We start from the raw sequence: 15,006 nt of genomic DNA, 5'->3' as shown, positions 1-15,006 counted from the left end.
AACATTCTTCTTAGAGGTCAGAAACAACAGCTTCTGCGTTTACTTGAGTTTGGCTTTAACTCTGTGTTGTTGGTAACACAGCATGCTCTGCCACTCAGGTCCAGGGCAAAAGCCTCCAGCATCCACTCAACATGGGGATTACCAGCAGCAACACAAGAGTTAAAACCAGAAACATTCAAAGACCACAGACAGCAAGTGATGGCATTGGTAATAAGCTGATATGGGTGCAAAATGAGCGAATTCTTCACTGGTTTGCAAGCTGTGATTTGTATATATACCCAGGCAGGTGTCATCTGGACAATACAGCAAACCCCTCTTGAGATTAATCTTTAAGAGCAAGGTGAAAAGTATGTATGACTCCCAAGTGTTCAAAAAATCAACCAAGGAAAGCAGGCAGTAGGAGATATTCAGTTAGCAAAGGTATGGAAAAAGACTCTTCTTTCTGAGTGCCATGCCATGGTTGGTGACTATTCTTATGTTACCTATGCTTTCAGGTGCCTAGCAGATGGAAAGAATGGTAGATAGGCTATCACCACACCTACATGAAAAGTCTTTTCCTGCTGTCTTCATGGAAAAAAAGGCTGGTCTGGAAGTAAACCCACATGTATTTTTAATCAGTCCAGAGCATTTTAGAATATGCCACTGAACTGGCAAGCTTGAAGAAAAACATTTTATATACAAGTAAGAGAGGCAGCAATATTCCAGTGTGGTGTCATATGTACTTCAACATATTTGGATGCAGTGTTCAATACCAGCTCCTGTCAGGTTACTTGACAATCCATTTTAAGCACTGGGTGATGCAGATCCTCCTCCGAGTAAGAGCAGCACTGCATGGGTTCCTGCAGACAATGTACCACACTACAGGAAGGGCAGCAGTTGGGACTAAAAGGCTTCCTTTTATTGTTGTAACCTTAGAACATGGTGGTGCAAAGCACAGCTAAGTGCTTAGAGGAAAAGCATGGGGGTCTGGTGGGTTTTGGTTTGTTTTTTTAAAACTGCTTTCCTATTGCACCCCCCCAACCACCACATCCTGCCCAATGCAGTGCCCTCACCCCCAGAGGCTGCTGCCTGTACACTGAACCTTTGATGCTTGTTTGAAGATGACTCATCAAAAGTACCAATCTCCACCTTCCCCAGCACCTTCTCTCCCCTCCCCCTAGAAAAGGGAAGGGCAACTCTGTGCTCAGTGCTACACTAAGTAGAACAGGAGGAAAATAAAAAAAATAAAAAAAAGCATAACCAAGTCTGCCTCTCTCTTGAATGGAAAAAAAAAAAAATCTTCCTTTTAGAGCCCAGCCATTAAAGGACTCAAAAGTGTCTGTCAGAGATGTGTCAAAATGTATTGCAGCTTTTAATGTGTTAGAATACCAGCTCTGTGCCTTTTAGCATCATCCACATGCCTGTGAGCACTGAATAATCAAATACCTCAGTACTTGTTTTATAAATAACTTAAGAACTTGGATTAAATTCAGGCAACCTTTAACAGCATTGCACTGGTTAAACACTGAGTAAAGAACTTCAGTTAGAAATGCTGTAGCATTTAGAGAAGGGGGATTTCTAGAATAAGATTAACATCATTACTGAAACAAGCTTTACTTCATTTATGCTTGCTGCTACACCAAAACAGGTCACAATATAGTCAGAATGCTGTGGAATCAGTTATCAAATAACATTCGTTTTAAGGTATGCCTTAAATGAAGGACAAGGTGACTGATAACTATCCAAGGTCAGCTGTCATTAGAGAAGCCATCAAATGTTATTCTAGCACATTCCAGGAACCAGATGCCAATTTGGAAGTAGAACAATATCATCAGTATGAAGCACTTCTGTACCATGGCAGCAGTAAAAAGGGCTCTCTCCAGCTAATTACAGCTTCTTGATAAAACACTTCAAATAGTGCTCCACTTAATGCAGCAAAATTCAAAGATGATTTCTGAATGAATGCTGTACCTACAGAAGACTGCCTTCAAGGAACAGCAGTAAAGTCAAGACTGGTACTACACAGATAAACAATTATGCAGAGGCTTCCAGGGCTGCACTGTAACAAAAATATAACTCAGTCCTTGACTGTACGTAGTAAATGGATGCTTTTCCAGAAGGCACAGCCATTTTAAGCACACCAGGTTTCCTCTATTTCCATACAGCTTTTCCCAAAACACTACTGGAGTTTTTGCAGCTTCCTGTATGAGACCGAGTTATGTCAATACTACTTAGTGACACATTCACTGCCCACAAAAGTGTCAAAGCCTTGATGTAAAGCTATTGAGGTCAGCTCACTCAGAGCCAGTTATCATTATAGTCAGTCTGTAACTACAGACTTGTACTCGGTCTGTTCTCTTCAAGCACAGTTACTCCCGAACAAATATCCTCCTCTTTCTCATGCCATCAGGAAAGAAATAAGGCTCAGAGCAATACCTTTTTCATTAAGGTCAAAGATCTTAATGTGAAAAGATGCTAAAAGTAGGGGTTATTTACAGCCTCCCTGGAACAACAGTCCCTTTTCCACTTTACAAGCTGACATCCAGTATTATTACAAGGTCTGCTATTGGAAAGAGGAGCATTAAGCCTTACAAGTCACTGCAACTGGAACGCTTAAATGCCTTGCTGTTTGCCTTTAAGGGGAAAACAAGGTTAAACATGGAAAACATGGACTACAGAATTCTTTTGGAGATTATTCTAAATCTAAATCAGTATTGTTGCACGTAACAAATGCAGAGTTAATACTCTACTTAGGAGAGCTAACAATTCTTCAACCTTCCATTCTCTCCCTTTCCCTACAGTGTTCCTCAGTTTCCATGGAAAATGGCTCTTATGTCCAGGAAGTCAGCAGACAATTCCCTCTGGGACTGCTCAAATTAAACTTTACAAGAAAAAGTCCGTTCAACAGATTTTTATTTATCAATTTGGTTTTGCAATTATAACTGTTTCAGTTTTCTTCCACTGAAGACAAAATACAAACTTTTACAGCAACACTTGCAGAGAACATTCATAACAGCTTGATATTCGCACAGGTTGGCTTCAAGAAAAAGCCAGATAACTTGAAGAGTCACTACAGTTCAGTGCCTAAAAATCATGTAGGGGCAAATACAACTACAGATCTATGAGCTACCTTCCACTTCAAAACACAAGGCCAAGAAAAACTGCAAGTTGTTACCTCAGGTTTTTTTGCTAGTACACAGCACGGATCAGCCCATCCTGATGTTTCACAAAGGAGTAATTACTAATCATAGTGAGGCAGCCAAGCACATGGTGAAGACTTATAACCCAGCCCCTCCTCCCCCCAAACAACCAAAAGGGAAACAATCCTATCCAGAACTCTGTAAAGCGGGGATCATACCTTGTTGGCAAGGCTAACAAGCAAGCGGTGCGTAGTGCAGGCCTTCCAGAACATGACTGAATCAATACCGTACAAGCTTGAGTTTTTCAGATTGGCATCTGTACATGTCAAGAGATCCTGGGTTTCCTATAGTCTTGGAAAGTAGCAATTGCTGGCACCAAGAAAAAATTAGTAACTAAGGCAAGGTATCCCTTCTACCCTTTTAAACAAAATTTGAGGCAAAAGATTAAGTAACTTTAAGGCACTTTAAAAATTCTTTTTAGTTTGCTTTACCAGCAGACTTTATCAGCAACCTAAATCAGGGTCAGCCTAGCTCATGAATAAGCATTTTAGCAGTATTTTATAATGTCTTCCATGCCATGAAGTGTTCTGTAGCAATTTTCTGCAAGTTACCCAGAAGATAGCCCTTTGAGGCCTCCAAAAATGATGTACTAGGCATAAGAGTTTGCTTTGCTGAGCTGAAGAACTATCACAATTTAGCAGGTTATTTTGCTCACTGCAAAGCAGAGAATACAAGCTCATGGATATCTTGTTAAACAAATGTAGTAGAACAGTTCTGAGATAAGGAAGGGACAGATTAAGTGACTTCACAGTAAGGCCAAGGATATACCATCTAACCCACACACATACTGTTGCTGGAAACTGGCTGCTCACTCTGCTGTTTTAATAAACCTGAGCTGATTGTCTTAGTTTTGTTTAGAAAAATCAAAAGCTAATAAACTCAAAGATACAGTACTGGTGAGTAACTTTGTAGCAATTTCAATTTTCTATGCAGCACAACAGAAACAATGCCATTTGAACTAGAAGAACAAAAGAAAGCAACACTGTGCACTTGAGTTTCCAACTGAAGTGCACTTAATTCGCTTCATATTTAAGCTCCACTGCCAATGACTATTATCTGCATTAATGCATCATTTTCTACTGGGTGCCAAATTCCAGCCAAGTCAGAGCTATCAACAGTACTACAGGTTATCCTGAAATTGATGATAAAAGTGTATCATCAAAAGCTACGTATTATGTGCTACATCCACCACCTGAATTCCATCTTTACTTCCATTCTTCCTGTGGGTTTACTATCACAAATGCTCAAGTCACTGGAAAGGACGTACCTTTGATATTCAGATCACACTGGCTGATCCAAACAAGTTAAAAAAAAAAAAAAAAACATATACTATTTGGCCAAATAGATTTCCTTAACCAGTTCACTGGAGGGTGACACCAACCTGATGCCAGGAAGGGTGGAGGGGTAAAGTAAAAAGGTGTAACCCTGGCAATCCCAGGAGTACAGCAATCCTGACTAGGATCAAATCAGCAGATCCTCTGCATTATGCTTAACTGCTCCTTCAGCAAGCAGACATACCGGAGGGTAAAAAGAAACAAACCACCCAAACCTTGAAATTAATTGCAATGAGTCCAGGAACTGTTCGAATAAACAAGCTCCCAGGATTTTCCAAACACCAGTATTTCAAGTATAAATCTAAATTGTTACCTTTTTATACAGGGAGTGAACTGAATTTTATCACTAGTTTTATGGTTTGTAGGCCAGAACAAAAGGTAAACAAAGTTTCTGTCTGTAGGTGAATGTTACTGTACCGTGCTTCTTCACCTCACAAGGTCAATAGGGGACAGTTAGTGTAGAAAGTTTTTAAACTGTAATGCTCAAGTCCCTTGTATTCCATTATCCTAATTTAAGCTAGTATTTAATAGCTTTATCTGTCTTTGAGATAACTGGGACATTTTTGCAGCCTTTTGTTTACTCTTTTAAGGCACTGATCTTCATTTCCCCTTTAAAAGGATTATCCTTACAACCCCTCTCCACCTGCAACATTAATTGAAAAGGGTGTAGGATATGTTTGGAATGCAATTTTTAACAGGCAACCTTTATTCTTGTATATAAAAAAAAAAGAAAAAAGTTACGTGATTCTATTAAGACATCATCTACTTCTACAATTTAGTTTATCTTTCTAGCAGCATGCTTTAAGAGCCATACGCTAGTATAAATGGTATTTCACTCCCTGAAATCAGTCACCAGTAATTCACATCTTGACAAAGCTGAAGGGATACTGTATCAAATGTTGATTAAATTAGCCTTCACAAGTCATCACAAGATTATCTACTCAAGACAGTGTTGCCACTGAATAAGAAACTCTGAATGTCTACATTTGGCATATCAAAAAAAAAAAGTCCCACAGCAGCAGCCGCTAAAGGAAAATAAGACAGCCATTAGAACCCATGCAGCATATTCCAAGTACTCCTGTTGAAAAGATTAATGTCACATCTTGCCAAGTATAATGTTGCAAAAATATTCTTTTAAAGTCTTCTTTTAAAGATTTAAAGGATATTATGAACTGCTGTCTTCCATGAGCAACAGAAAACATTTTGGTTCAGTGAACTACAGGTGTTGGGCTACAAGTCCATTACAAAGTGGCAGGTCCTAAAGTGTGTGGTAGTTTCGGTCTTTTGACTTGCAGAATTTGTACAGAAAGAAAACAACAGCCTGCAGACCCAGAACAAGGACAATTCCACCTATGAAACTCGCAGCATCAAAAGTAGATTTGCGTGGAGAAGGTGCAGGAGTCACAGTAGCATTTGTACCTGTTAAATAAGACATTAAGAGTTTGTAAGTGCACAATGCTCACAATAGCCTTCCAGGTTCTAGTACTGGCTTCCTGGTACCAAGATTACTCACTGTATCAAATACCAATAAGGAAACAAACAAAAAATAAATAAAAAGACATGTCAGCAGCTGCATTTAGAATAGTGATACTGAAATTCTGATTAAATACTGTTTGTTAAAGGCTAGAGCTATTTATAGCTGCACTGCTCTGGACATCAATACTGAGCAAGTCCCAGCTGGACTTTTTGTACTTCAAAAAGCAAAAGCTTTCCTCCTTTACACAGAAATATGTTATTGATATACCCAGATTTGAAACGCATTTTCCAATCTCTGCAGCTTGCTCCAATTTTGTGTTTAAATTCAATTATTATCTTCCATCTACTAGACAAGAATCTAGCTTAAAGAAATTAGGTGAAGCCACAACATAACATGGATTTGGAAGTAACAGCCATCTGCTGATGGCTGGTTTTAGAGAGCTTTACTTCTTCATGAGAGCTCTTCATGAAATTGCATATTCAGGACTGACGCAGAAATAAAATACCTCAGCTTATTTCCATCATTATTATGCTGAAGTGAAAAACAAAATGCCACCTCCCAAACATAAGTGAGTTAACAAGTGACTTCCAGCCACACTATTAAAACCAGCCAGCTCATTTAATGTGACCAACACATCTGACTTTTAATATCTCACCAACAAGCTCTGTTTCTCACAGTTCTACCTTGCTACATACACACATCATCTTCAAATTACAGACATGCCACAGGACAGCAGATATATCAATACTATTTTCATGTTGACATTTAAGTCTTTCAAGATGACACTTTTAAAATGACACTAATTTCTAAATACTTAACACTTTAATTATTCTAGTAGTAGCAGTTACCTGGAATACTGGGTGTCGTGGTAGCTGAAGTAATGGCAGTTGTAGGTACAGGAGGATGTGCAGTTACACTGGTGACATTAGCTGCTTGAGAGAAGAGAGTATATGCATACCATAAACTTCAAGAGCAAAGTTCTTATGTAAATCACTTGTTTTGCTTAACAAGAATAAGCCTTGACCTCAGACTGTACCCCACACAATTTAGATATTCAGCTGCATGGCATTCAGCCAAGTTTTTTCAAACTTGCAATTAGCAAGGTTTTTTTCAAACTTGCATACCAGTGTTATACAAATATTTCAAGGTTCTTCACAGATCAGACACTCATTCTTCATTCAGACAAAACCACTTTTCTTTCAGGTACCAATATAATGGCTGGTATTTGAACAAGAATCAAGACAGTTGTTTCAAGACAACTGATAACGTGCATCAAGTCAAAGGACTTTCATCAAACAGCCCTCAGAATCAGTTAGTGTTTATTGTACTAAAAGTACTTAATGTGATACCTTAAGGTGTAAACACTTAAATGATAGCAAAACTTCCTCTTTCTCCCCCTGCCATCTTCAAAAACACTAACTGAATAACATCACTGAAATAAGCAAACACTCACCTGCAGATAGATTGTCTCCTATAAGCTATCAAGCCAGAACACTGGGTCTCTGACACCACCACCCCACCCCGAGATCAGCACTACTAAAATTTAATCAGTATTCCACTATGTGCCTGGGAGAAGTGCCAACATCTGTAGGTTTACTCAAAGCTAAACCTCCCTCTGCTGTACATTAGGCCGCTCTGAGCCTAATCAAGTGCCAGCTCATCACCTCCCTGCTCCCTTAAGCAGATGCTGTAAAAAACAAAAAAAACAAAAAAAAACCCCACACCCAAAAAAACCAAAACCAACCAAACCCCAACATTTTTAGAAAACTTCACTCTTAAGCTGGCAGCACATGCAACAACAACAACAATGTGGAAATGACTAATCGAATTTAAACAATTACCACTGAGCTAATGCTTAATTATATTGTAAAGAAGCATTTTCTGATAGTTTTATAAAATCCCCTTCTTCCAAAGCTTGGGACCATTTATGCATTTCATACATCAGATGTTTGGTGGTCATGTTACCACAGTGATGTGTGGAAAAAGCCTTGTCCTTTATTTCATTCACCAGTTCCTAAGGTTGACTGTCATTCTATGTTCAGAGGCACTGTATTACCTATGGTAGTATGAGCTGTTGTAGCAGGACTGGCTGTGGTCGTATTGGAAGATGCTGTGGTAGTATTGGAAGATGCCGTGGTAGTAGTATTGGAAGATGCCGTGGTAGTAGTATTGGAAGATGGCGCAGGACTACTGGGAAGAGCAACTGTAGGAGCCATGAAAAAATGAAGAGTTAAAGAGAATAATCACACTATTTAACTAAAAGAAAAAAAGTAATAAAAAAATCTCAAAACAAAACCAACAAGCCACAAAATGTAACAGCAACAGGCTGTGTTTTAAGGAATTCAGCACCAAGTTTTATTGCAGTTTTGTTCTGAAACTGCAAAGTAGTTGAATGTTCAATTCACACTAATGGCAAAAGTTGCGTAAGCAACTACAAGGAAAACCTTGTCACAGGCAGCCCAGTCAAGCTAGTGTTCAATTGTCAACTCAAGATTCCTCAAAGCAAATAGAAGGGAAAAGAGTCCTACTGTACTAGCAGTAGAACTGCACATGCTTTACACAACAGGACACTAGGTATTCAGTACTGCTTCCCTACCTCACTTCAACTAAAAGTGAATCTGACCTATCAAGCTCAACTAGAAATCAGCAGTTAGACTGCTGAAGTCATATGGGGCGGGGGGAAACCAAGACATCCTTATGAAAAAGCTTTCTGTTCCAGGAACTGTTGCTGGTTGTATGTGATCCCAACCTCAGCATGTGCTGTAAAACAATCTCCACTGACCTCATAACTGTGAAGCCTTCTGCAACTTACTGAATTAACAGTTAATCACACATGGACAGCTTATCTAAACAGTTGCTTAATCATATAGCAATACATCAGCAAGCTTTCTCCTGAAATACCATTATGTCCAGAAGTGAGCTCAGGCTCGCTTAAGTGTGGTTATCTACACCTTGAAACAATTCAGCATGGTGAAAAAACAGAGCTGACTGTTTCTATACAGACAGGCTGGATACATCAGAATATACATTCTCTCAGGTCACATTCACATCAAGCCAGGTTAGGGCCACCTTGATGTTCTTCCACATCAATCCTCAATCCTCAAATATAGTGCTGAGCCATGACACTGTAGGAGCTGATAAGGTATACTGGCTCCTGTCACACCAACAAAGATCCTCTGCTAATGGTGACAATTAGGTTTCCTTGAACATCCAGAAACTAAAACAACCTGATAAATGTCACTACAAGTTTAACAGGAACAGATTGTAGAAATTCTACTCTTAGATACAGAACAAGGCACTGTAACACCATGCTCTCTTTGCAAAGCACTTAAAAATAGTACTTTTAACACTCCTGATTAAAAGGAGATTGTTACAATTTTAGAAAAAACACAGGAAGTCCAAGTGGAATCATATCTGACTGGCTGCCACTGCCACCAGCACCACAGTAGCATGGAAGCTTCATCTCTGTTGGTGCAAGCCAACCTCTTTAGCAGCACCGTTGAACTCCTCTAGAGTATTAAGAATTTTCATTTGCTGTTCCAGATCTTAAACATAGAAAATCCTATTTTCAAGTCCATTTCTTGTCAGCTTTCAGAAAAACTAAAATTGGTGGGCTTTCACAACAGTGAATGTCAAGATTTGATCCGAATTATTCATATCCCACATATCTGCTTTGCACAGCAAGCACAAATTGATGAAAAAACTGAAGTAAATTTTCAACTGAAAATGTTTCTAGCATCAAGGATTTACCTTACACAGTTCTATAACCCAGACTCTATACTTCAGGACTCCATGAAATGTTGTGCTAGTTAACAATTAAAACTGGAAGGTTCATAAGCTTTTCCTGTTTTCTGCATCTCAGATGAAGCAGCAGACTTAGCAGGTGAAAGTTATAGTGACCATTAAAGCTGACTGTTTTGAGGATGAATAAAAAAGTTCCTTAGGATGTGCTACATCTAACAGAAAACACCACCCATTTTAATTCGAGAAACCAAGGCAGCAGCCAGAGAGACATGTGCCTAGTAAAGTATGTCAGGCTGCTTGAAACAGCAGCAGTAAGCAGTAAACTGAATGTACAACAAAACTGTGTATTTTAGTTTAATCTATCACAGGTTTAAGCTGGCAGCAAAGTGCTTATTTACATACTTGTAAACACGTATGTAAATTGTAGGAGGCACATTAACAAAGGTCAACAGACGAAGGAGTTGTAAACACATTAAACAATGTGAAAACTGAGTGTCTAAATACTTACAAGAACACTGTTCTTCAGCAGTACAGTTTTGACTCCTTGAAGCTACTTCTGTTTCATTTACACACATGCCTACGTTTCCTGTCAGAAAAGAGCCACGAATATTTACAGCAGCAGAACTTGAAGGTGTTTGAGACATTGTTCATAAATACTAATAAACTGTTCAAACACATTAAACATCATCTTCTAGCCAGGATAACATAAAGCCACTTCAATACGCATGACTTAAGTATTGTATTAATAATTAGAAAACTTTTGAGTATTTTCTTAAACTACAGCTACTTTACCACTCAAATCAACACTTAGGCAACACTCATACATGGTTATGCACCATTCTACAGTAACTGTATAGCTTGGTATTTTTTTATTCATATCCTGTAAAATTAGAAAGTGTTCCTGCTATTTGTGACATTTTCCAAATTGAACATTTTGCATTCTGGTAGCTACATGAAAGCAAAACTGAAGTTCTGGCTTTTTAAACAGATCCTTGACCTTGAAATTGTTGAAGACAGTTTCTTATTCTCTGCCTGCACACTTTTCTCCCTCACCTCAGATTTTAACTTCTCCTCGAGAGGTTACACAGATTTTTTGCGTGTTTGCATACGTGCCTGTTGGTCAGACAACACATGCAAAATTCAGAAGAGCTTCTTGAAGGACACTCTTGTACTGGGTAAGTTAAACCCAAACTACTTTTCATTAGTTCCGAAGCACCTTAACCTTCATATGTAACCTTGCTTGGTCATCTACAATCACATACTACAAAATCACTATCACAGTTAAGCCATTCTGTCTTCATAGAAACTGTTTCCACCTCACATAAGAGGTACAAATAATCTGCCCGAGCACTACTTACCTAGTCTCTGCAAGGCTTTGTCAGCAGCAACTTCACCTCCTCCAGGCCTGAGTACCAGAGGCCACCTCAATGTAGTTATATCCAACTCTCCCACAATGAGGAAAAACAAGGCTCTGAATGAGACCAGCTAATGCTTCCTTGGCTCTGCCATGTTCCCATTAGTGGGTTGACAATTCTTAGTTTTAGGAACACTACTCTTCAGATAATCTTATTTAATAGACTTCTCTCCCTTATTGCACTTCAATTCAGGAGTAGTCCCTCAAAAAGGACTGAAGCACAGTGATGTCGCTGCACATCAGAACCCCCTCACGACCCTTAACAGCAAACACAAGTGACTAGTTTGTTCTACAAACATTCTGAGCCATCTGGAAAACATCAGCTTATGCAGAGCACAGATATAAATTAAAAGCCTTAAAAATCTGGGATTATTTTGAATATGTTCAGCTGTCTCAGTGTAACACCTTCACATGCTCAACAACAGATAAACCTTACAGTTAATGCTCCATTAGATTATCAAACAGAACAGTGTATTTGCATAATGAACATTAATATAGTACATCTAGCTTGGTTTAAGGTTCTGCATGGCATAGTAAGGATCTGCACCATTTAGTCCTCCTTACCTTCACATCTTACCCACTTGCAGCCTGTTACACTCGTGTCATCACCAATACACAAATCGCAGTTAGAGATATTTCCACAGGTACCTAAAAAAAGGATAAGAAATGCATTGATTAGGACAAAATTGCTACTGTCAAAGAGCATCTTCACCCACAGAAACAGCTCTGTACCTTCCCCTGTGTTCATCTGTGTTAAGGCACAATCCTTCTCACCGAACTACACACAACCAAAAGCTAAAATTTCAAGATACATTCGACAGAACACATTTCCCTTCAGACACTACAATACTTTGAAACCAGAGTCCACATGTACACCAAGATCTTGCCTGATACAACCTCTAACCACAGTAAACTCAGATAACAGAGGAGGTACTACTCTAGTGGAAATTACCAAAGTCCAAATTAATTTTGCAGAAGTTCACTGAAACCTCAGATGGCAAGAACCTTGCTCCTTTAGGTAATAATTTTTCCTTTAGGTAATATACATTACCTAATAAACATTTTTCCTTTAGGTAATAATACAGCCAGCTACAAATAGTCCTACAGTACAGGAAATAAAGAGCCTAGAGGACTTAATCTACAAATGTATATAAAGAAGGGCAGAAAGAAAGTAAATTATTCATATTTTGATCACAGCAGAAGCCAGAAACATAACCAGTCCAGCTGCTTTTATACATCCATCTCAGCCAAACACTGTTGCCTTAAAATCACAACACATCCACTACCTCGATCAAGTAAGATCTTCTCCCAATCTACAATTTTACCACAGTAGTTTTAATTAAGACTTACTCATACAGCTACAAGATGCAGAAAACCCACACACAACCCACAACTCCTCTCTCCAGCACATTTCACATCATATCCACCTACTCCAGACACCTTTGGGTGACCTTTCACTTTTCTCAGTTCTGCTCTCCAGTGAAGGGAAACTGCTATTCACAGATCTTTGGCAAACAGCGTGGCAATTTACATCTCAAGATAACAGCTACACACACATCAACTAACTTTAGTATTCTTGTAATGCGAGTTAAGTCTGAATCCACCTGGCCTTTCTCTTGTTTATGGTAATGTGCAGCTAGAAATCCTGGCACTATTTCTTCACTTTTAACAAATGCAAGAATATGTGAAAAGACCTTTGTCAGCTCGCATCAGTGAGGTATGAAACAGACTTGCTTGTTCCCATCAGAAAGAAGCACTTAAACCACTTTAAGAGCTGTGTGACAGTTTCTGGATAACAGATTTCAGAAAAGTCATTTGTTATTCTGGGTATACATCTGAGGAACAATCACAGCATGCACCACACTTCTGGTGAATAAATGTTCTTTTTTGTAAATTCCTTACCGGTACAAAGAAAATCTAGCACAGTCTGTCTGTGGAGACAGTAGAGTCAGTACAGCCAGCTAATACCAGGTGCACTAGGATGTTTAGTTTACTTTCAAAACAGCTTTCTCAGATTAGAGAAACACATCTACAAGAGTAAGGGGGCTGAGAGACCTTTTCATCACAGCAACAGGTTTCAGGAACGAGCTGTTAACTTCAGAATCAATGGCAGACTGTCAGATGTTCTCCCAGTGCTAATAAACCTGCTGTGAAAGACTCTCTTAGGGTCTTCATATGGGATAACAGCAAGGTCCCCACCTCTCCGCATCAGCGGGTGTCTGCTCCTCACTAAAGAGATGACTCTAGTACCACACACTTGGCTCTTCAGTGCAGGCAAGCCCGCGTTAGTTCGCAAGATAAACCTGACTCTTACACTAGCGTAAATTCGGATATTCCCCTTATACTTGAGGAGGAAACCTGGAAACACTAAACAAGTCTGTCCTGCTGAATCAACACTGCCCTCTCCCGCTGCACAGGAGAGGTTGTTAACCTCCGACTCTCGGCAGTCCTCAAGCAGCTCACGGTTCCGACAGGGCGCCCGATATCGGCTTACATCGCGTCGCCGGTGGCTGGGGTGAAGAGGAAGTCTAGAAGGGCTGAAGGAGAGGTTACCGGACAGATTCAAGCGTAGCTGCGCCCAGCGCCATTACGCAGTGCGGCCAGAGAACACAGGAGTACCTCCTGAACAGCCTCCTCCCTGGGCGTTTTGGGGCACGCGGCACGTTTTGCGGTTGTTGGCCGCGCAAACACTTCAGCAAACAGCTCACAGAGCCAGAGGGAACAGGCAAACACACAGGGCGAGTAACGCGGCTAGCCTGGGGACAACGGGCGGCAGAGGCAGAACACCACTGCTTACGTAAGTAACCCCCGCAACCCGACCCGCATTAAGTTAGCAAGAAACGAACACGCCGCATACGTTGTACTGGACACAAATGTACCCGCTACTCGCCGCGGACGAAAGGGACGTTTGGGGCGGCGTCGAGCCGCGCTAATGGCTTTCACACCGCGCGCACCCAAGCCCTCCACAGCGAGGGGAAAGGCGAGCACACAGGAGCCGAAGAGAAGCGGGTAAAAGCTCCCCGCTCCCCCTCACCCCCGCCGGGCACGGAGGGCCGCGCTGCCGCCCGGCAGAGCCCGGGGCGCGGAGCCCGGCCCGCTCCCCCCACAACGCTGGGCAACGGGCGGGGCGCGGGAGGAGGAGGGGCTGCCCCGTCAGCAACTCTTGCCGGCGGTGGGGGGCTGCGAGGGGTCACCTGGCACTCACCCACGGTCGCGGCGCTCTCTGCACCCAACGCGGTCACCAAGCCCCCCGCGGCCAGCCCGCAGAGGCAGGCCAGGCACAGCGCGGCGAGAGGCAGCACGGGTGTCCGGCCCATGGCGGCAGCGGCAAGGCCGAAGGCGATGTCGGCTCTCCTCCCGTCGGCGCTCCGCCGCCGCTGCCTCCGCGCACCCTCTGAGCGCCGCCGCTCCGTCCCGCCCCGCCCTCCCAACGTCACGTGAGCGCAGCCGCCTCAGGCTGGCCCCGCCCCGGGCCGAGCAGGAGGGTGACGTGGTCCGTCCCTCCACCCCTGGACAGCCGCTCCCGCGCGCTCCCCGGCCACCTTCCACTTTGCCCGCCCACCCGCTGACTTCCACAGAGTGGCGGCTGCTCATTGGCTGGGAGCGAGGCGGGGGGCGTGGCGACGGTGCTCTTCCTGCGCAGGCGCCGTGCGCGAGAGGCGGCCGTTGACCTAGCTGTGGTGCCGCGCGGGCTTGTGGTCTTAACGGTCACGACGTGGTGGGGACGAGGTCGTCCCACAGGTACCAGCGGTGGACTGAGGGCTCCCTCCTTCTTACACTGCTCTCAACGTACTTCAAGCACCGGCTCCTGTGCCTCTGCCGGCTCCAGTGCAGTGGTTTTTGTGGTGGGTTGCTACT

At 41.9% G+C, this 15,006-nt stretch overlaps 1 protein-coding gene across 2 annotated transcripts; it reads right to left on the bottom strand.

Annotated features, from left to right (window-relative positions):
* Positions 1 to 2,875: 2,875 nt before the first annotated feature.
* On the bottom strand, positions 2,876 to 14,584 carry CD164 (CD164 molecule). Of its 2 annotated transcripts, none has more exons than XM_065681090.1 (6): positions 14,354 to 14,584; positions 11,713 to 11,796; positions 10,243 to 10,320; positions 8,047 to 8,193; positions 6,839 to 6,919; positions 2,876 to 5,932 (listed from the first exon to the last, which is right to left on the bottom strand). In XM_065681090.1, the coding sequence occupies exons 1-6, from the start codon at positions 14,463 to 14,465 to the stop codon at positions 5,772 to 5,774; spliced, it is 663 nt and encodes a 220-aa protein (XP_065537162.1). In that variant the 5' UTR covers positions 14,466 to 14,584; the 3' UTR covers positions 2,876 to 5,771. The 2 variants fall into 2 exon arrangements, with proteins under 2 accessions (XP_065537162.1, XP_065537164.1); XM_065681092.1 differs by having other exon boundaries at positions 6,839 to 6,922; positions 14,354 to 14,583.
* Between the last annotated feature and the right edge of the window lie 422 nt (positions 14,585 to 15,006).

Source organism: Lathamus discolor, chromosome 5, assembly GCF_037157495.1.
Source record: "Lathamus discolor isolate bLatDis1 chromosome 5, bLatDis1.hap1, whole genome shotgun sequence".
Classification (NCBI taxonomy): Eukaryota; Metazoa; Chordata; class Aves; order Psittaciformes; family Psittacidae; genus Lathamus; species Lathamus discolor.
Note: the sequence above shows the minus strand (reverse complement) of the source record. Positions and strands in the feature narration are given on the sequence as shown.

Bases quoted from the DNA above. Each gene is read 5' to 3' on its own strand.
- CD164 (XM_065681092.1), bottom strand. From the start codon at position 14,465: ATGGGCCGGACACCCGTGCTGCCTCTCGCCGCGCTGTGCCTGGCCTGC. The intron at 11,797-14,353 runs GTGAGTGCCAGG...TCCTTTTTTTAG, and splicing joins AGAGAGCGCCGCGACCGTGG to GTACCTGTGGAAATATCTCT. The intron at 10,321-11,712 runs GTAAGGAGGACT...CTTTTCTGACAG, and splicing joins CAAGTGGGTAAGATGTGAAG to GAAACGTAGGCATGTGTGTA.